The 21,485-nt window shown below is 45.4% G+C and overlaps 1 protein-coding gene across 3 annotated transcripts in view; it reads right to left on the bottom strand.

The window, feature by feature from the left end:
* The window catches only part of Tgfbr3 (transforming growth factor beta receptor 3), a 182,110-nt gene that overhangs the window by 58,738 nt on the left and 101,887 nt on the right, over positions 1-21,485 (bottom strand). For all 3 annotated transcript variants that reach the window (XM_038329129.1, XM_038329137.1, XM_038329146.1), the window contains one exon: positions 11,536-11,673. In XM_038329129.1, the coding sequence (XP_038185057.1) occupies positions 11,536-11,673 (138 nt within the window). The remainder of the gene's footprint in view (positions 1-11,535; positions 11,674-21,485) is intronic.

The following is a 21,485-nucleotide window of genomic DNA, read 5'->3' as shown; positions in this document are numbered from 1 at the left end:
CCTCCATGTATGCTTCTAGGAACCTCTCACTATAGAGGACTTTTTTTCTTTTACGTCTAATACGTCAAGTTCAAGGGTATGAACTAAATTTTACAAAAGTCAGGCAGGTGGGATGTTAGGATGGCCTTTCAGAGGTCCTCCTTGTTCACACTGGTAATCTCTGTGTCTCATAGGAAATACAGACTCAAAGAAACTGAAGGACCTACCCAAGCCACAGAGTCGGTAGGCAGCAGGATAAACAGACCGTTTCCAGCCAGACCTAGGGAGCAGTCAGTCAGTCAACAGGCAGTCCCCGTGGGGTAGAGTCAACCTCCTTCAACTCTGGGCCCCCCATCAACAGAACATAGGGAGGAAACAGTCACACAGTCTTGATCTGCATTCTTGCTAAGCAGATCCTACGTGGAATCTGAATCTTCACGTGTGACAACTCTGAGCCATGACAGGGCCAGAGCACACAGTGTCACAAAGCACACGTACAGATCACAACCGCTGGACTCCCCAAGCCATGCTCTCTCCACGAGGACGCCTGGAAAGGCCATCCCTTTGGGGAAGGAGTCTGCCCACAGGTCAGCAAAGATCTGCACTGTCTGCCGAGGCTGAGTGGGCATCGGGAAACACGCTTGGAGGGAAGCAGCAAGGGACCCGGGTGGGAGGCTGTACTGAAGGACCGCTGCCCTCTCTGACCCATCCAGCTTTCTGTGTTAAACCTCCCTCCCTGCTGCCTGAGGAAAAGTGAGCAGAAAGAGAAGGGACGGAACAGGCAGGAATGACTGTTTCAGATGCAAGTTATCTGGCTGGAAACCAAGTTAGAGGAAACACAAATCCCCAGCGACCCAGTGACTTGGAAATGGTTGACTAGAACCCATGTGGACAGAGTGCTGGAAGACTATCTCAGGTGGTACAAATGTCGGGTGTGAAGACAGGCACAATGGCGCATCCTACACGTAAGCCTGGGCTCAGCTATGCGATGGCTAACGTTGGCAGCTCAACACCCTCTGGGCATGTCTGTACGGGATTTTGTAGACTTGTTATCCGAGGTAAGAGTATTCATCCTCCATCTGTGATCTGGGTTCTGGCCCAAATCAAAGAAGAAAGGAAGTGGGGCCGGCATTCACTTCTCTGCTTCCTGACCGTGGATGCACATGACCAGATGCCCCTTGTTCCTGCCACCACGCCTTCCTCACTGTAGACGGTCAAACTGAACCAAATCGGGTCTTGTCACAGCCGTAGATGACCTAAACAGCTACATTTCCATTAGCTACCCCCATGCCTGCACGCCTTTGAGAAGGTGTACCGTAGGTGTGACTAAAGTCCAAAACTGATTGACTTTGAGGAAGGGATTGCCCTAGGCCACTGGCCCGATCCTGGCAGTGGAAAGCCCTTAAGAGCCCAGAATAGGGCTGCCCAGAAGAAGAGGTTCCAGTTGTGGGGGCAGCTGTAGCTCATGCCCATGGGTGCTGGCTCCCTTCCAGAAAGTTCTCTATGTATCTCCAACTCTCTTGCCTGTCCCCACAGTGGGGTCAGCCGACTCCTTGCAATAACTCTCTTTGTGTATATCCCATGCTGGCTCTAATTCTCTGAAACCCTGGCTGATACAGTTTCTGTGAATGGCTGATACAAGCCCCAAGAGAAATAGAGCCATATATTCTGGCCCACTAAGCAACTAAACCCACGAATGGTTAGGGAATAAAGGGCCTGAAGGACATTTCCTTGGGGAGATGCAATGGAGAAGGGGCCATAAGCCAGATACAACTGGTTTGTATCCTTCGGGAAATTCCAAGTCGGATTTTTATGCCCCCATTTTCTAACTTATAATTGACAATCTCTACAGACAACCAGGATGGTCTCCTCTGCCAAAGCTAAGGAAATTGAGCAGAGCACATTTAATCTCAATGATGAAATGGTCCCAATGGTGCTATGGATATATGTGTACTAATTAAGAAAGGCTACCTATGGAGCTGATCCAAAAACAGTCCAACCAGGAGCTCAGAGGAAAAGTGCACTTGGGGAAGGGGTCAAAGAAACAGTTTCCAAAGCCCTGGCCAAGTGGAATACTGCAAGGCCTATATCCCAGTTTTGAAGTCGTTCACAACATACATTGTTAAAACGAGGTCTTTATTAGCCTAACCTGAAGTCCCAATCTTGGTATAGCTACTAGTGGGTCCACGCTACACACCAGACTTACAGAGGGCATCACACTCATGTCTTCCCATCAGGCCATGTGCCTTTCCCCAACCAGGCCCCTTAGTCCAGCCCTTGCCAGTTTATGTGTTACAGTCACCATCCAGGAGCTGATTGTCCACACACGCTAACTTCTTTGTCTTATTTGTCTTATCTCCTCATCTGAAAGATAAACGATACCCGTGTGGAAATTACCTTTAAAAACGCTGCATCCTAAGGCAAAATAAAGAATTTTATGATGATGATCATAGCACCTACAACACAGACGTGGCACAGAGACCAAATAAAGTAATGTATGCAGCTGCTTTGAATCATTCGGCACTGGACGCACCCGTTTAGGTTTCATGACAGGTACTCACGCGTGTATATCCTCCAGACAGGTAGCAAGAGCTGTGTGATCAGCCTTGAGGCTCACAGCCATGGCTTGTCCCTCCCTGGAGCAGAAGCTTAGCCTTCTTATTCAAACTCCTGGAAAGGGATTTCTTTACCTACATCCAAGCAATGATGACCTATATCTATATGCCCCAGCACTCAAGGATACAAAGAACACTTTCTCAAGGATAAAAGAAGATAAAGGGACTAGCGATCAAATGCGTTATCATCACTGTGGGCTCTTGCCTAGGTGGCAGGCATGTGAGCCTTGGGTTTTGACTGCCCCTCACAATCCAAATGGCATAATGATGACTCCTCACCAAGGCATCGGGAACAGTTCATATCTACAACAAAGATGCCAAGCCATCTAGAACCAGGTTTTGGGAACCAATGGCAAAAGCAGGGTTTAGAACACAAACTCTGACCGCATGTGGATGTAAAAAGAGTTACTTCTAAGCCAGATAGATGATAAGGATCAGGGATCCAAAAACACATGATCTCAAATAAACAGGACCATATGTCCCCAGAAAGGACTCCGGCCATTGTGCAGTCCTTCCCTGAGAAGGGCTGTGCAGGCAGCTATGGGAACCTCACCACAACGTCACGGCCTGCACCCAGGCACGACCGAGTGTTTCCACATCAGCATCCCAGAGCCTCCTGGGAGATAGGATTTTTCTTCCCCCTGTTTGTTTTTCTCTCCTCCAATTACATGAAAATAAAATATTCTGCAACTTCCCTTAACAAAACACTCGTTTTTCTAACCATACAGCTCTCTGGAGATTGTCTACCATGCTGCCCACAGCACCAAAGATTAACATTTGAAACCACTACCCAAAGACTTGGGAAGGGTAGATGCATTAGCTCACCAGATTAGCTTTATTCCAAAGTTTTCAAGAACTTCCTTGGATGACACAAGGAAAACCAGTCTTCCCTTCAGTGTACTCAAGTTTATTTAACCTCAATTTGTTGAATGAAAGCAAAGCCTTCACGGGGCTAGGGCTGTGCCTACACACAGACATGACACAACACCCCGAGCAAAGCCAGGAAAAGTCCACGCTGGTGTGAGTCCTCCTGGACAGGACGTCTTCTTCAGAAAACTACGAGAGGGTGCACCAGGGCCCCAGGCCACTCATCCACTGGCAGCATTCGTCACCCTGCCCTCGTGTGTTAGGTGTTAGGATAAATCCGAGGACGGCTTCTATAAACTTTCTCTGGACCAGGTTTACCAGCTGAAACTGGACTCTCTCCAAGGCTCTAAATACCACAGTGACATTAAAGAAGAGCTCTCTTACCACAAAGGGGCAGAACCTCATTCCCAGGAAATACGGTAGCTGACTGACCCCAGTTCAGGAAAGGATCAAGCCCTATTTAATTAGGACTCTTAGGGACAAGCCGCAAACCAACAGATAAGCAGCCTCTTGGAAAGTAATGCATGGTACACAACCACTTGGAACCTCCTCAGGACACAATGACTCATTCCACCAGATACCGAAAAGAACCACCGCCAATCTGGGAGCGGTTTATTTAATCTGCCTTCAAAGGAGAATTTATTTGGGGAAAGACCTCACTGGGAAAGCTAAAATGGTATAGTCAGACCCCCTAGGATACAGGGGTGACACCCCTGGCTGTGAGGGAAGTGGTCTTTGTTTACTCCTCAACCCTTCTGCCCACATGCCGTTCCCTGGCATCTGCCTCAAAGAGGCTGCTACCTCAGCTGCACAGGCAAGAGGACAATTCTCATTTTCTCCACCTTCTGGATCTAAAAGGGGGTACATTTTCATACTGAACCTCACCTCCCCATTTTCTAGCTAGCTCTTCGACACAACAGAAAGCTCCCTGAAGGCAGGCGACTCACGCAACATTCCCCGAATTCCCCATGGGTCATTCAACTCAAGCACACAGGCAGAAAAGTGGGCATTGAGTCGGTGACCAGTTCACACACAAAGCATCATATAGGTATGCTAATTTTGTGGGTTCTCCTGTATGAGAGCAGGGCCCCCAAAGAAGAACGTAAAAAAGGGGTTTTCTATTTTTTGTTTCAGTCCAGACTCTTAAGTGCAATAAAGTAAGAAAACAGGGTTTTTGTTGTTGTTGATGGTTTTTAAGTCCCCTCCTCCAGATGTAAGTTTGACTATCGGAGTTATTCTCTGGGCATTTCTGGGCCCGGCAACCCACAGTCACACATCGCTTGGCTTTGTGGAGCGGTAATGGCTGGGCATGCGCTGTGTGAGGCTGCTCTTGGTGCCGCCCTGAGCTCACATCTGGGGCTGTTTAACAATTGATTGGAAATTTAGCCTTTTGATTTCCAGTGAAATACTAGGCACAGGGAAACAAACAGCACTTGTTTGCTGAGTCTTGTCAGGCATCCAAACTGCAGTGTGGACCAGGGAACTGCCTGTGGTTGGGTGGCGGGGGACCCAAAAGACTTGGCCTCCCCGCCCCCTCCGGTTTAAATAAAAGGAATAAACCAGATTTTGGCAACAGGAATTTTTTTTTAACCACCCTTCCCCCTTCTTTGGGCTTGCAGAGCTGTTTCTAAAATATTCAGTGTGTTCCCGGTATTAATTTACATTTTTCATTAGGATTACGTTTTGATTTGTTTTTAATCCAAAGCCAAAGAATAAAGTTCATTTTCCCTCGCCTATTCCAACTGCCATGCCTTGATATTTACTTGGATTTGCTGAGGAGGGCAGGGTTCATATTGCTAGTTCCTGTTTCCAATTAAATTAGGATATAGTATCTAGCGGCCGCATTATCAAAGCATCAGAGTTGAAACTGGGAGGAACTTTGGAGAGCAGCCGAATCCAAACCCTTCATCTTAAGTGGGAATTGAGGCCCGCCTAGCTCACCACCATGTACAGGGATGTGTCACTGGTTAGCGGTGGGGCCAGGGCTAGCACCCATGCTGAGGAGATTAAACCAAAACGCAAAAACCCAGGTTACCAGGAAAAAAGATATAGGACACCAAATTAAACTTGAATTTTCAGACTAGATCAATTTTGTTAGTATAATTATGTCCAAGATACAGCAGAGGCATACTTAAGCAAACTAGTCAGCGTTTATCTGAAATTCAACATTAACTGGAAGCCTGCAGTTTTATATGCCAGACTCCGGCCACCGTATTGACCCTCCCACTCTCCATCTGGCTGCCAAAGATATCCGCATTTTTCTTTCCTGATTTTAATGATAAATGGCTGGGAAAGAAGGAATCACAGGACAGTAATCCCAAGAGAGTGTAACACTGGAAGAAGCCGCTCTTTGTGAGACTTTGCTAATCTTGGATATCCCCATTTCGTGAGACTTTGCTAATCTTGGATATCCCCATTTCCCGCTGTAACTAGTGCGTACAGCAGCTAACTCTAAAATAGTCTAGATGTGGCCTCTAGACCAGTTTAGTGTTGCTAAGAGTTGATCATTAGGGTCTGTGTGTGACTGTACGTATACACACATATATATGTGTACACATACATATACATACAGGTACATGTATACATACACACATACATATACATACAGATATATACACACATACATACACAGATACATGTATACACACATACATGTATCTGTATGTATATATGCACACAAAGTCAGGACCTCACTATGCAGCAAGCTGCCCTTGAACTCTGGATCTTCTTGCTTCTGTCTCCCAAGCACTGGGATTGAAGGCATGGGTCACCACACCAGGTCACTAGGCTCTCAGCCTTGGAAATTTCTGCTTATGTTAGACTCTGAGTGTGAAGGGGAAACAGAGCTCAGGTTTGGAGTACAAAGCAAGGCTTAAAATGACCCTAACCATAGAAATTATAATTATATATACAATATTTCTATACATTTAATATAATAGCACAATAATGATATATAATAACAAATAATAATTTTCAGGGGGGCAAGGCACAGGTTTGGGGGTCAGAGGACAGCTCTGTGGCGTTAGCTCTTGCTGTCCACCTTTCGTTGGATTCTGGGGATCAATTCAGTGAGGAGCCTTGTACAAAAAGTGCCTTAGGTCGGCTCCCAGCACTGCCTGAACCATGACCACTGATTCTTGTGTGGTTTAAATTTGTCAGTTTAGCTGTGCTTGGACAACAGCATGGGTCACCGCAGCCAGTAACATGCAGAGCTGGGGATCGAGCTCATTGCTCATGCATATGAGGCAAGTGCTCTACCCCTAAGCTAGATCTCTACCATCTCTACCCCTGTGGCAGGATCATTGTTCTTTCTGATCGTACCCAGGGACAACCCCGACCTACCGAATAGTCTCTGGAGCGCCCAGAAAATACTGCAAATCTATGACAACTTTGTCACGCATGTGCCTGTATGTGACTTGAGAAGCACCTTGAAACACGTCATCCATCCCTAGCTGGACAAAGCAACTGCATTTGCAAAGAAAACTAAATCCACCCCCATCCCTCTGGTCCCTGACACACTTCTTGCTTGTGCTGTGGGATTAGGAACGATAAATTGACAAAAGGCAGATGCCTCTATCAGATAGTGTAATAATAACAGAAAAACCAAATACATTTTATATTGCAGAAATCAGCAAATGAGACATTCTGAGTAACACAAGGTCTTTCTAACTAATTACACACACTGTAGGCAATTAAAACAACCAAGGCTTATTGATTTAAATTCGCTGGTAGATGCCATTATCCAAACTTTTCTCATCACCCTGCATAAGAAAAATTAATAACCACTAAAGAATTATAACTGTAACAGAAAAGGCAGCCTGGAGACAGTCATGCGACCCCTTTACCATTGCATGTCACAAGGGCATGAGAACATGTATCTATGTTGGACTGAGGGTCCAGGAACCCAGCCTTTCTCCAAGACAGTTCTTGGCCCACTGAGTAATCTCAGGACTTAGCTTCTATGGAGCCTCTGGGCTACTGACACCTTGGAGAAACACCTCACGGGTGGACAAACTGAACACGCTCTCGGTTCTCTGTCATCACAAAGGTTGTGACATGGATGAGGGACACTAATTCATCACAGGGTTTGGGGAGGGGGAGTTTCCCGGCTTGTGAGTCATCTCGAACCACCTGTGCTGCCCTGATCTGGCTGAGCAACCGATGTCTTGCTGACTACGCAGACCATGGAGAATGAGCAGACAGAGAAGGCCAAAGGAAGCTGAGCTTGGGTGTCCGGGGATTTCAGTTAGTAACTTCTCCACAGCTGCCTCTCCAGTGTCCCTCTGTGATGTCCTTACATGGAATTAACTCCAAATAAGGTTGATGTTAAGTTGTATACTGAAATTATCTTCTTCGTTAGTGTATTTTCAACTAATAGTCAAGACAGAGCTCTTAGAGCTCACAGAGGGAACAAACAATAACAAGGCTGGGTCCCCCCAAATCCCGCAGAGTGGAGGACGCCAACAGCCGTGAGCAGGCTACAGTGTGTGTGGCCCACACGGTGCATGGACCCCAAGCCCAGAGAAATGGGAGCTGTAACTTTACTTTACAGTTACTGTGCTAATTTAACACCCTTCCCAAGCACTCATTGCTCTGATAACTGCAGCAGAATTTCTGCAAACGCAAGTAAACTCTGCAGCGGTGGGCACTGCATGCAACATTTTACACGCAATTTCCTCATGTCGAGATAATGCTTGTTTCTAATCATAAGGCTGTCATTATTCCTAAATTACAACTGGGAAAAGTCAGGTTTGCAGAGATGAATCTTTCTAATTACCACCTGGACCACCGCTGTCCGGGTGGAGTCTCTGCTCATTACACCTGCTGTTATCCTGGCTACCACGGTGGTAACCACGTTCCAGAAAGTCCCAAGGGCCGGGTATGCAGCACAAGAATGGGATCTTAAAATTCCTTTAGGCTCTGGGACTTGAACGCAGGGCCTTGTGAGTGCTTCGCCAGCGCTCTACCCAATTGATGGCTCCCTTTCCACCTTTTGAGAGAGGGCCTCTGTTGCCAAAGCCAGCTTCAACTTTACTAAACAGCTCACAGTCTTTGTGATTCTCCTGCCTCAGCCTCCAGAGCAGCTGGGATTACAGGCCTGTACCACCAACCTCAGCTTAGATTTAATTAAACAGCTGTGCATAGGGAGTTTCTGTAGCACTGGACCACAGTATACAGAGTAAATGTGTATCGCAAGTAGGTTTAATTACAGAAGGCCGGCGTATAAAGGAGGCAATTCAGCATATGTGCTGCAGAGTGGGTCCTAGTTTAGGCTTAAATCCAAACCCTGCCAGAAATTAGCCTAGTGCTGTTAAGCCTCTAAATCACCTATAAAAAGGAAATGCCCTGGGGCTATTGTGAGGGAAAAAAAGAGATAAAAAAAAGTATTAGAGCCCTTGGTGCAATTCCTGAATGGCACTGAGCATTAACGCAAATTAATAAATAATAATAATAATAACGACCACTAATTATCATTTGGCTAATCTTTTAAATGTAAAATAGCCAGATTTTTAAGTCTTTAAAAAAAAAGTTGCCAGGCATGGTGGTGCATGCCTTTAATCTCAGTATTCAGGTGGCAGAGAACATCAGATCTCTGTGAGTTCGAGACCATACTGGTCTACAAAGTATACACAGTTGATGCACGGTTAATAAAAACTCAGAGAGAGAAACTGGGGTTCAACCTGAAGATCTAAAAAGCAAAGCAGCCAGCTGCTTGGCTCTTACCCTGACCTCAGCCTGAAATGGCGATCCTGCCTCCAGGAATCTCAGAATGGGACTGTGAGTGAGAGCTGTCTCCTCCCATTTTATAATCCTCTCTAGGGCTGGGATTAAAGGTGTGCACCACTGGATTAAAAGCACGCACTGCCCAGTTTCTATGGCAACTAGTGTGGCTACTGGGATTAAAGGTGTGTTCACCATTACCTGGTCTGTAAGGCTGACCAGAGGGGCTGTTTTACTCTCTGATCTTCAGACAAGCTTTATTTATTAAAATACTAATGAAAGGCCACTACACACAGGTGAGATTTCATCTCCACAAAAAGGCACAATTAGGGCTGGTGAGCTCGCTCAGTCGAGTGACAGCACCTTCTCCCACACCTGTGACCTGAGCTGATCTCCAGAACCACATATGGAAGGAGCAAATGGGAAGGAATCCCACAGGGTATCTACTATCCCATGCTTCCTACAGCATGTGTGCCCCATAGAACACGCGAAATAAAATAAAGATATTCCTAATGGAAAGGCACAATTTAACCTCTTAAGAACCTTCACCGCGCGCACGCGCGCGCATGCGTGTGTGTTTTATGTGTAATGATTGTTTTATCTGCATGTATGTCTATACTCCACATGCATGCCACAAACCCACGGAGGTCAGATGAAGGCATCTTCAGGATCGAGCTGTAGGTCATTTACCTAAGCAGTAGTTGATGGGGGAGGGCCCAGTTCACTTTAGGTGATGCTATCTCCAGGCTGGCGATCCTGGGTTCTAGAAGAAAGTAGGCTGAGCAAGCTACAGGGAGCAAGCCAGTCAGCAGCACCCCTCCATGGCCTCTGCATCAGCTCTGTCTCCAGGTTCCTGCCCTGCTTGTCATCCTTTGGTGGTGATGTAGAAGGGTAGACCAGATGAACCCTTTCCTCCCGAGTTGCTTTGGTTGTGGTGGCTTCATCACAGCAATAGAAACCCTGACTAAGACGTGAGGGATGTTTGTTCCTCCTCATCTATAGACACACATTGTCTGTCTGCCCCATGCTGGTGCCATTAATTCTGATCACTTGCCTGAAGCACCCCCGATGATTCCCCACTGTCTATAGTTACAGTTTTCCTTCTCTAGTTAATAAATAATTTGTGGGAAAAGTATTTCGAGAGTATCTGAATATTCAGCCCCTCCAAACCCCTCCTTTTCCAGTAACTGGGTCTAACGTCTGTTGGAGATTCTTGTCTGATCAGCTCTCACTGTGATGGTTACAAAACAGCAATTCCTCCATCACTTTCCCCACGTGTATTTAATAATTAGCATTTACCACACATAAGAGCTACTTTACGAACTTATTCAACTTCCAGCTATGTATGTGAATCCTCATCTCATTCGGCAGATACCCTCAGGTGGTTCAAAATGCTTTTCAAATAAATGCAAGTGACAGCAAATTCCAACATGTACTAAAGTCACTAGAGAGGCAACATTGATTCACTGGGCGAAAGCAAGCCTGCTAACAGAGTTGCTGCTTACAGGTGAGCTCTGGGGGGCCTGGGGCTCTGTCACAAGGACAGCGTGAAGCCCTCACAACACTGAGAGGGATCCCCGCCAAGCTGCAATGCCACTGTTCATCAGACATGATATCACACGACAAGCATTTCAACCCAACAACCCATCTATTTCTCCACAACTAGCAAAGTCAAACGTTCTGGCGAACTCCAAGGGACATGATTTACAAATAGTAGGTAATATTTGGAGCACTCTGCAAAGTGCCGGGCTCCAGCTTTTTAAAAAATATAAAACACAAATGATTTCATGCTTGGAGCTCATTGTATCACTTTGTCAACAGTCTCTCGTATCGGGAATGAGGCCCGAGTTATATACAAACAGAAACGGGCTCGTGTGTATTTATTCTGTGGTCAGAGACCACACAGCAGAGGCTATTTACAGCTTTGACAGTGCTCTTAATGCCACAAGGCGGAAGGGAACATTCAGGCCACACAGAGCACGGTAGCAGGTCCTGCACCACCGTGCAAACGACGCCCGACTCTGTCTCCACATAACAAGAGTTGCATCTGCTCTGGCTCTCTGTGGATTCTTAACTATGCCATCCTGACATCCCCTGCGCACAAGTAAAAGCACAACCTCCTTTGGTATCATTTTAATGGAAAGGTTTATTTTTTTTTCAAAATGCATTACAAACTGGCACACTATACCCAACTATAATCCCAGCAGCGGTCGGGACACTGAGAAGGACCGAGGGAAGCCAGGCTAGGGTACATAGCAAAATATTGCTTCCAGAAACAAAATATCTTGCAAAAATTGAGAGTCATTATAAACTTGCACTAGGAGCATTTCGGGGGAAAGTGATGAACACTTACCAAGAAAAATCTGGGAACGCCGTTGGCCAGTCTCTCTGTCTTCAGATGCCAGACCAGGGGCTGTGGGGAGTTGAGCAGGAACACAACAGGCTTGTAGTGAATGTGAACTGAGGAGATGGGTCTCAGATGCAGCGTAACCTAGGAGACCAAGAAAGCAAGGAGAGAGCTCAGCGCTGATCCCAGCACCTAGGCAGCACCCAGACGCTTCACGGCTCACGGCCAAGACCATCACAGGCAGCTCCAGATCGATGTATATGATGCCATACGTGGTTAAGACAAATGCTGCCCACGCCCGGCCCTTGTTTTACTGCCTAGTGGCTATGTCACCTGGTCAGTTCCAGTCATCTAGACTAAAACATGGCTCACCCACTAAGAATGGAACAAAGGACGCAGAACACTCTCTTGTACCCCCAAACCGGTGGCATGGGAATAAAAATGACCTTTCCTCAGGGATTCCTCATCCTTCAACTCAGAACACTAAGCTGGGATTAGAGAACAGAACCCTCTATGGTGGGTTTTTCCCCTGGGCTCAGACAGAAAGGACCTTCTTCTCTTCCAGGTGACTTCCTCCAACCGGCACAAAGTTAGGTAGGCTCTGCCAAAGAAAACCTGCTGAAAGTGAAGAGAGCAGCTGCCAAGGGCAGCGCCCTCCCCCTCTAGCTACCAACACAACGGGGATTTCCAAGCGGTCAGATGGGATAAACAGTGATGATATACAGCCTCTGCGGAAGACAAGAGGCACTAGAGGTGGTTTGGCAGTCAGGAGCGCTTACTTGTCGAGAACCCGAGTTTGGTCCCCAGCACCCTGAGTGGTGGCTCTCAACCACCTGTAGCTGCAGCCCCAGAAGATCCAGCCCTGAGGTCGTCTGGCCTCAGATGACCCCTGCACACATCTGAGTTTGTACAATCCCCAGAGCAGAGCATAGAAACCCAACTGTTTGGACTTACCCTATGGCTGCTGGCCCACTTTGATCTCTGCCTTGTTTTTAAGAGACAATTGAGAACCAATTTCATTTATTAGAGTGCCCAAGTTATGGATAAATAATGCACCACACTTTTCTTATTTTTCAAAACCCATGCTTTAGCTTATGACAAGCACCTTCTAAATGCTGGCAGGATCTTTTAACTCTCCATCTCTTGCTGCCACAAGGCATATGAGTCTACAGAGAGTTTGCACATACACATACAACTACCGAATGTGCCCATCTTAATTTCCAAACAGACTACGCAAAAAGATGCATCTTGAATCGAGTATTGGTATCAATATGTTGCATGCAGCAACACTACTGACTCCCTGTAGCCACTCAGTAAATGCATAGGTAACCCAAAAGATTGAAAAAGAGGCTGAAGAAACCGCTATGTTCAAAGGGGTTTAGCTAGTTAATTTGCAGCAAAATACAAATCTCAAGCAGCAATTCTCAAACTATGGGGAGCTATTTCTGCACGCAGGACCATTTTTAGACTTGGAGCGAGTACAGAATCAAATCAAAGCACTAAATGAACTGTGATGTCAGCCACAGCTCCAGCAAACTAATGTGTTCCTTGGTTGTTCAGACACATAGCGCACTCCGGAGTCACCGTCGTCATCTAGAAATAAACAGATCGATAGCCGCCAGACACAAGAGATGCCGTCAAAGCAGAGTGGAGGCAGATGTCCCGACTCCAGCCCTGCCTGAACACAGAGGTGCATGCGACAGGGGGAGCATGCTATCAGGAGGGAGGGCAGGGGACACGGCTTCTGCACCTGCGAACTACAGAGCTTCGTGGATGCTGGCTAATGGTAAGTGGTTGTGCAGGGTGTGCCTGTGGCTCACTGAGAACCACCAAGGCCCAGAGAATAGCAACTGTCATCTCCAGGGTAGCTGACTCTTTCCTTGCTTTGCTGTCAGTCCGAAGGCAGACACGTTTTCTTAAAGTTGCTAAATATGCGAAAGTGTTGCTCAAAATGTGTAAAATCAATAAATACACATCTCAAATGAAGAATATTTTTAAACTTATGAAATGAGAAGATGCATGAAACAGACACTGGTGTGTTTGGGTCCAAAGTTCCCCAGATGGTCTGAGTGTCGAGGCCTGGCTCCGACAATCAAGGAAAGATTTCTAAGAAGCTTAGCTCTGAGTTTTCCTGGAAACGGTTCCTTCTTCAATATGTGGCCATGTCTGGCCAAGATGAGTCTCTCTGACTCTGGCACAGATGTCCCAGGCAAAGCCCCAAAGCCACTTGGCAACAAAGAATTCACACTATGGTTGGGAAATTAAAAGGAAAATACAAATACTCAATACTACCCCCCATTTTTTTTTTTTTTTTTTTTTTTTTTTTTTGGCATTTGGCAGGCACAAAAAGTTCCATGAGCTCAGTCTAACCAAATCCTCAGAAGCCTTCCTCTCCTGTTCTTTCTCCACCTGAGCAAACCTCACATGGGGGTTGGGATGCAGACACCCAGAACCCAGCAAACACAGGAAGGTATAAAAGCCCCTCAGAATGTGAGGAGAGCTCAGCCCAAACATTTGAAAGAACTATTGCCTAATTTCTCTAGTCTGAAAAACAGAAAAAGAAACAAAAAATGCAGAAGAATGAAAACCTTTAGGATCAGTTATCACTTAGAAACAATAATTACAAACCGGATGTGGTGATTCACATGTAATCCAGCACTCAGGAGGCTGAGGCAGGGGGATCGAGGTTTAAGCCACCATCCCCAAATTAAAAGAAAAAAAAAACAATCCTGCAGAGGTTTTGATAGTTATTTTGTCCTTGGGAGTCAGAGAGAAGAGCCGAGGCAGACTGCAACAAAGAAATCTCCATCTGAGAAATGGGGTAGGTGGCACGCGACAACCACTAAGAAATCCAAAGAGTAGTTTGAAGAGTCCACCCTCAATCCTTTCTCCAACTCACACATGAAAATACACACAAAGCTGAGTGTCATGAGCTTCAAAGGCGACAGAGAACTCAGTGGAGGGGTGATGTGATGAGGAGACCAGCCGGAAGCCTCCTGAGGGAAGGGATTCTATAATCGGGGTCTGAGAGCTACACAGCATTTGAGAACTCTCTCTCTTCATAGGCACACACACAAAACTTTGCACCAAGGTGAGAAAAATGCACCTAGAACCCAGGTGAAGGAGACCACTGTACAAGAGCAGTAAATTCTAGCAGCGGAATTGAAAACAAAAGGCTTCATCTCATTGAGCTAGGATGCACATGTCTGCTTTTAAGAGGTCATCGGGAACAGCTTCACAGACACAACTCCAGTGACCGTCTAGAGTCTCTGTTCTCTCCTCTCTTCTTTCCCACTCCTCATGACGCCCAGAGATCCTGCTCTAAACTTAGGTGTGTCAACATGCACCGAGCGGTCCATGATGCTGGGGACACGAGAAAGAGCAAATAAATCTGGTCTGCCACACCGTGTCCCACCTCCCCGCGCCTCCAGGAGGGGCACCAGCTGGTTTAATCAGCTCGGTAGCACCACCTGCACTGAGACTATCTGTGTGCAAACATTCCAGACGCGGTTTTATAAAGTGACTCAAAGCAGAGCTGAGAGCATCCTCGGGACCCTGCACAGCTTCAGGGGGCCTCTGAGGGGGAAGCGCATTTCTAGCCTCCTGTTTGGGAGATGCACCCTGATCATACACTGCCAAACAAGGACAGGGATCGGGTTCTCTGACTCTTGAGATGGAAAAGCTGTCTCTATTCTCTTTTCTTTCCTTCCTTCCCACCTTCCTTCTTTCCTTCGAGTGGGAAGTAGGGTCAAACTGTGTAGCCCAGGCTGGCCTTGACCTCATACACAATCCTTCTGCCTCAGTCTCCTGAGTACTGAGATTTCTGGCGTGTGACGCCAAGCCCAGCTGGCTTCTCAACTTTCTAAATATTACACTCGATAAGAAAAAGCAATGTACATTTTCTCAAATCCTGCAAGTCATTCTGAAAATGTACTGTGTACTTACAGGTAGAAGAAGAAACTTACTCTTTATGGAAAGATGCCATAGAAAAATTGTTTTGAATTTCCTGGAATTCATAATCTACAAGCAAGATATTCCTATCATAGAGATTTCAAAAGATTTCTTATTAGTAAGACCCCACCCTCCCAACTCCTAGGGTTTGTTAAAACAAACAAAACAAAACTCACACAGCAACTGATATGTGAGTAACAAATGCCGTTTTGCTAACATGTCACTGAGATTTCCTTTCAACATTTTTAAATCTTAGGCCAGTCTTCTGCCCCACATGGACCCATGAAGCAATGAAGTCATTGAAAACTTGTCCCAGGGAGACTTCTTATCTAAAACCAAACCAAGTAATGTTCCAAAAAGGATGATTCAATAATCAGTTTACGCTACAGATAAGAAAGAAAACTCCAGCAGTGTGCCCCTAACCAAGAGTTGTAAAAGCAGGAGGTTTTCTGTATGCCCCTCACCTGTCCCCTCTGCAGAGGGGAGAAGGCGTCACCCAGTGGTGTCAGGGACTGGGACGCCTTGAATCTTCCCCTCTGGACATTCAGATGTTACAGAGAGAGATAGAGGTCATAGATGACTGAAGACTTGGAGGGCCCCCTGGCTGAATTCAGATTTTTCTTATACTTGGGCAAAAATACTTTCAGGAACTCAATTGTGACCCCCCACACACCCTAATGGTTCTGAAATATGTACCTGATTGTGGGAAAGGAAACTGTATTTAGCTAATCAACGCTGAGTGCTTTAAAAGGTCTTCCAGCCTGAGGAACTCTGACAGCTGACATTGTAACTGCAGGGCTTGTCTTCCACCATTTGGGAATTAGTACAAAAAGACCCCTTAAAACATTCTTGGAAGGGTAGATTTAGAGTTTTGCAAAAAAAAAAAAAAAAAAAAAAAAAAAAACAACAACAAAGAATGTCCCTTAGAAATTTTTATATGACGATGATTTCCAACGGAGAATTAGTTGGTGCTGAATCCAAGGTATCCAGACCTCTGAGAGTCCCCACCCTACCCAGGGAACTATAGGACCATCCTCCCCGTCTACAGAAGCCCCAAAGCTTTCACACTGCATGGAGATGACATCAAGCTTCCTCCCTGCCCTTCCATCCTGCAGCTACTTACTGAGCTGAGAGAAACAGAGAGAATTCCCAAACTACTGTCCTCCCCCCAACAAGGACATGATTCTGGATTCCCTGGGAGCGTCTTAAAATAATCTAATATAGCAACACAAAAGGGGGGGAAAACTAAAAGTCTGCATTTTGATGCAGAAATAGTCTGTCTTTTTTTGCTCTATATTTTGAATGCCCTGGAAAAATACTAGGAACTAAATTTGGGTTGGGGGTGAGGGGCAAGTTCGCACATAAACAGAACAGTATTTATGAAACTATAGGTCATGGCCCTCTGAAGGGGTCCTGGGAGCTTCACACAGGGATTCCACGGACACTGGACCTCCCTTCCCGGAGAAGCCTGTGGTTCAGCTGCTTCAGGGAAAGGGGCAGAGAAAGGGAGAGTCTTGGTGTGTATTCTGTTGTTAGAACACACCTGGAACCCTCAGCAGGCCGCCAGCCACAGCAAACCCAAGGGTTCTTTCTCTGTTGTCCTTCGACATGAAGCACAGGCTGTGTAGACAGTGCACTATGTCATGGATATATTATCAAGGTCATATAGGCTTCTGGCTTAAAGTACACGACAGCCATGTTCCCAGATTCCCTATCCTCAGGAAGAGCCGGGAAGTCCCACAAGACACTGCAGAGTGTTCTCTGTAGCACTACGAAACCCTCAGAGTAAACAGTTCAAGGGCAAAACCGGACTCATGCTCGGTTCTGTAGCCTTGTGCCTAATGCAAGGCCGGACAACTAGGAAGAGATCAAAAGGGGGGGTTTAAAAAAAACGAATACAAGGAACCATAAATAAATTTCATCAATAAAATTAATGAAATGTGACTCCAATAATGGCCATGAGGTCATATTGTCTTGATTTTCTGGCCAGAAGAGGGGAGACACCTCATCAAGAGAACATTTCACTATCAAGTACAACTTGAACTTTAAAACAGGGTCAAGAAAAACAAACAGATCCCAGCTACCAAAACAAGTCCTGGGGACTGCTGGGCTATACACTGGAGCCACAGCTGGCCAATCTCGAGACAAACGTCCATGGGGTACCCAGCCCGAGCAATACACCCCCATTACAATTCCTGCACCCAAGGCTCAGGGAACAGGGCAGAAAGGCCTGTAGGAGCCGAAGGATCAGGAAGCTGCTGCTGTGAGCTGTGAGATTGTGCCTTCTAGACGTCACAGGGAACCAACACCTGGGAAACTTCTGCAATATGGCTGCCTAAGCAAACCCTAAGAATGATACCACCAGTTGGCATCCCGACATGAATGGAGGAATTTTGATGGGGTCCCACCCCTAGATGAAGAGCTATAAATATGACTTCTGAGAGGTGGAGAATCGTCTTCTCCCCAGATGAGTTCCCTAATTGGTTATCCAGTACCAAGTGGCCAGCCACGAAAACACATACATACAAGCAATTCTAAATGTACACAGTATGTTGTATTTAAATATTTAGCACACACAACTGTGTGTGTGTGTGTGTGTGTGTGTGTGTGTGTAAAACAATAATAAATAAAAGGAGACCATGAATTTGGGAAGGAGCGGGTAGCATGAAAGAGGCTGGAGGAAAGGCAGGGAGGGGGAAATCATGTAATGTTTTAATTAAAAATAAAAATCTAAAGATTAATGAAAAGCTTATCTTTCACAGTTACATAAGATATGTAAAACATGCAAAATATCTCTGATGTGAATTGTGCTCCTTAAGGTTAGATAACAAAGACAAAGTGTTTTTTGTTTGTTTGTTTGTTTGTTTGTTTTCAGATGCCCCACTGCTTTTCGGAGACACAGGACCTGTTTTGCACCTGGGCGGTGAGGAACATTAAAACAGCAAAAAAATGAAGTCTAAAGGAACTAAAGGAGCTTGGTATCTGCACACTGACAGACGTGGAAAAGCCCATTTGTGTGCCTCTGTTTAATACTTCCTGACACAGTTCATGAATGGACTCCGTCTAACCTGGGTTGTGACCAGCACAGACGTATGACCATGCTCTTCACACAAACGTATAACCATGCTCTTCACACAGATGTACAACCATGCTCTTCACACGGACATACAACCATGCTCTTCACACGGATGTACAACCATGCTCTTCAAGCGGACATACAACCATGCTCTTCACACGGACATACAACCATGCTCTTCACACGGATGTACAACCATGCTCTTGATAACCATGCACCATGTGAATGTGCTTCAATTAATACTTGAAAATAGGCAAGAAATGTTATTTCTATTTATCTGTCTAGTAAATGTGTATCTTGGCATGTTTACGTCTTCAGCAACAGAGTCTCCCAGCAGCCCATGTGTTCTGACTACGCAGAATAGAATCATACAAACAGAACCACTGGTGTGGTCATTAGAAGCTGATTTGCAGGAACCCAACTCCCACATTGCCTGATATTGGAGTCAGTGATAGCAAGACCACAAAATACAGCAATATTCGGGCAGTGACATCAGAGGGTGACATCGGATTCTCTGGGGCTAATGCATCATCCCAGAGACTGTATTAACCTGAAGTGGTTAGGAAGCTCACCCAGGCCCTAGGAAAACCTCGAGGACTCCGTGTTCGGGTTTTCTCTGAAAACGTTAACAGAAACAATCCTGAGTCTGGGTGGGCAATCTGATCCAGCCCGGTGAGGGCTCTCAGGAAATGTGCTGGATGAGCTTCAGCTCCCGTGTCATGTGGCCTTTCTTGAGACAGGAAGAAAGAGTAACCTGGAGTTCATCTTTCTGGGCAGCATTTTCCTGATAAAGAGAATCTTCCCTGGCCGGGCGGTGGTGGCGCACGCCTTTAATCCCAGCACTCGGGAGGCAGAGGCAGGTGGATCTCTGAGTTCGAGGCCAGCCTGGTCCACAAGAGCTAGCTCCAGGACAGGCTCTAGAAACTACAGGGAAACCCTGTCTCGAAAAACAAAACAAACAAACAAACAAAAAAAAAAAAACAAAAAAAGAGAGAATCTTCCCTGACCAATACCTGAGTTTCCTCTTAAAAGCCATTCAGAACGGCCATGGTGGTCTGAATGTGAAATGGCTCATGTGTCCGAATAGTCTCCCCTTTGGTAAAGTGTCAGAACCTTCTAGAACCTTCACGAGGAAACTAGAGCCTTGCTGGAGGAGGCAGGCATTGGGAATGGACTGTTCCCTCTCAAACTGTGAACCAATCAGGTACCCACGCCAGAGCAGCTGGAACATACAGCCTGACACACAGGGAAGCACATTCGGTATGCAGGAGACACCAGAGTCCATTACTTTAATTGTTTTCCTCCGCGTGAGCCCTGAGTATATTTCCAGATCCAGGTCCAAGGACGGTAGGGACAGGACTGCTGGGGGTTCCCTGCATCCCAGGCTAGCCGGGAAAACATGGTTCTTAAGTTCAGGAAGAGACCCTGCTGCAAACAAATAAATGGAGAATAATAGACCAGAATGGCTCTTCTGGCATAAGCACCCATCAACACATTATACAAATGAATGCATGCGTGCACACGCGCATGCATACCACACACACACACACACACACACACACACACACACACACACACACATCTTCTCTCAGTATTTGTGAATGAATGAAAAGAAAGAAAGAAAGAAAAGGCAAAAGACTTACACCATGGGAAGTTAACAGCGACACTATGAACATTTATTTACAGGTGAATTTGAAGTGAAGGCCATGGCAGGGATTTGGAGAGACCTCAACTACAGAATAAAATGTGTAACTAAAATAAGACATCCATTTCTGAGCAACAAAAACACAGAAAACCTGTCAAATCTATGTGTGTAGTTGACCAATTTAAACCCTCGTCTATAGCTCATAATCCTGAGAATTTGTGAATGTGATTGTGTAACAGAAAAAAGAGAAGATATCAGTTACCTTTCAAGCAAATAATTAAAATATTTTTTCTATATTTGAAAATGGAAAATGTAAGGTTCTATTTAACATATGGCAACACCATGTCAAACTTTTATTTCTACACATATATGGTGCCAAATTTTCATATTTAAGATGAGCTCCATTTTTTTGTTATTGCCCTAACTACAAAATAAATTTTAAGTACTTCGACTTTTAAATATTTTAAAAATTTGCATACAAGGTACTAGATACCACTCTGGCATTTTAAACAATGGGTGCTTTATAAAATGAGCCGATGATGCCTTCAGACTACCCAATGTGATAAACGTGGGGGATTTGACCGAGATGCTAACATTGGGTGCCTATGTACAGATTTTGAACTATTACAAAGGTTTGGTCTCCCATACAAACAGATAAGGTCTGAGCTAACTGTTTTGTAATGTGTCTCTATGGGTTTTCATATATTACCCAAAACTGAAAAATCCTAGAAATGCCAGGATTGTACTCCTTAAGCCATTTTATAATTCAGTTAGATTCTAAGAGTTCACGTCAACAGTGGCTAGCCTTCTAATCTTCAGTAGAACTAATATATGATTCTGCCTCTAATTAATGCTTTGAAAATACCACTAATAAGCAGAAATTAGAGCCCAAACAGGAAAAGTAGAAATGGGAGTATGTGGTGCACTGCAGACATTGAGACCTCAATTATAAACATAACCACAGTTAGCAGAATTTTGCAGAAGCAACTCAAATTCTCTGTGTGTGATCTTCAGATAGAAAAAAGAGGTTAGGTTCACAATAGAAAATTTTCCCTTTTAAAATGTGATTTTAAATAATTAAAATATGGCATTGTCCATGCGATTATAAACTATTATTTCATCATAACAAGAGAAGATGCCTTGGCCTGGGATCCAGCATGGGCGAGTCACAGAGGCGGCATGCAACGGGGCAGACACCGGACAGAAAACGCTACAGACTGAGCTGCATGTTTACATTTAACAAACGCCCAGAACCAGGGAATCATGAAAATAGAAACCAGATTG

Source organism: Arvicola amphibius, chromosome 1, assembly GCF_903992535.2.
Source record: "Arvicola amphibius chromosome 1, mArvAmp1.2, whole genome shotgun sequence".
NCBI classification, from domain to species: Eukaryota; Metazoa; Chordata; class Mammalia; order Rodentia; family Cricetidae; genus Arvicola; species Arvicola amphibius.
This window is presented reverse-complemented; position numbering and strand designations above follow the sequence as displayed.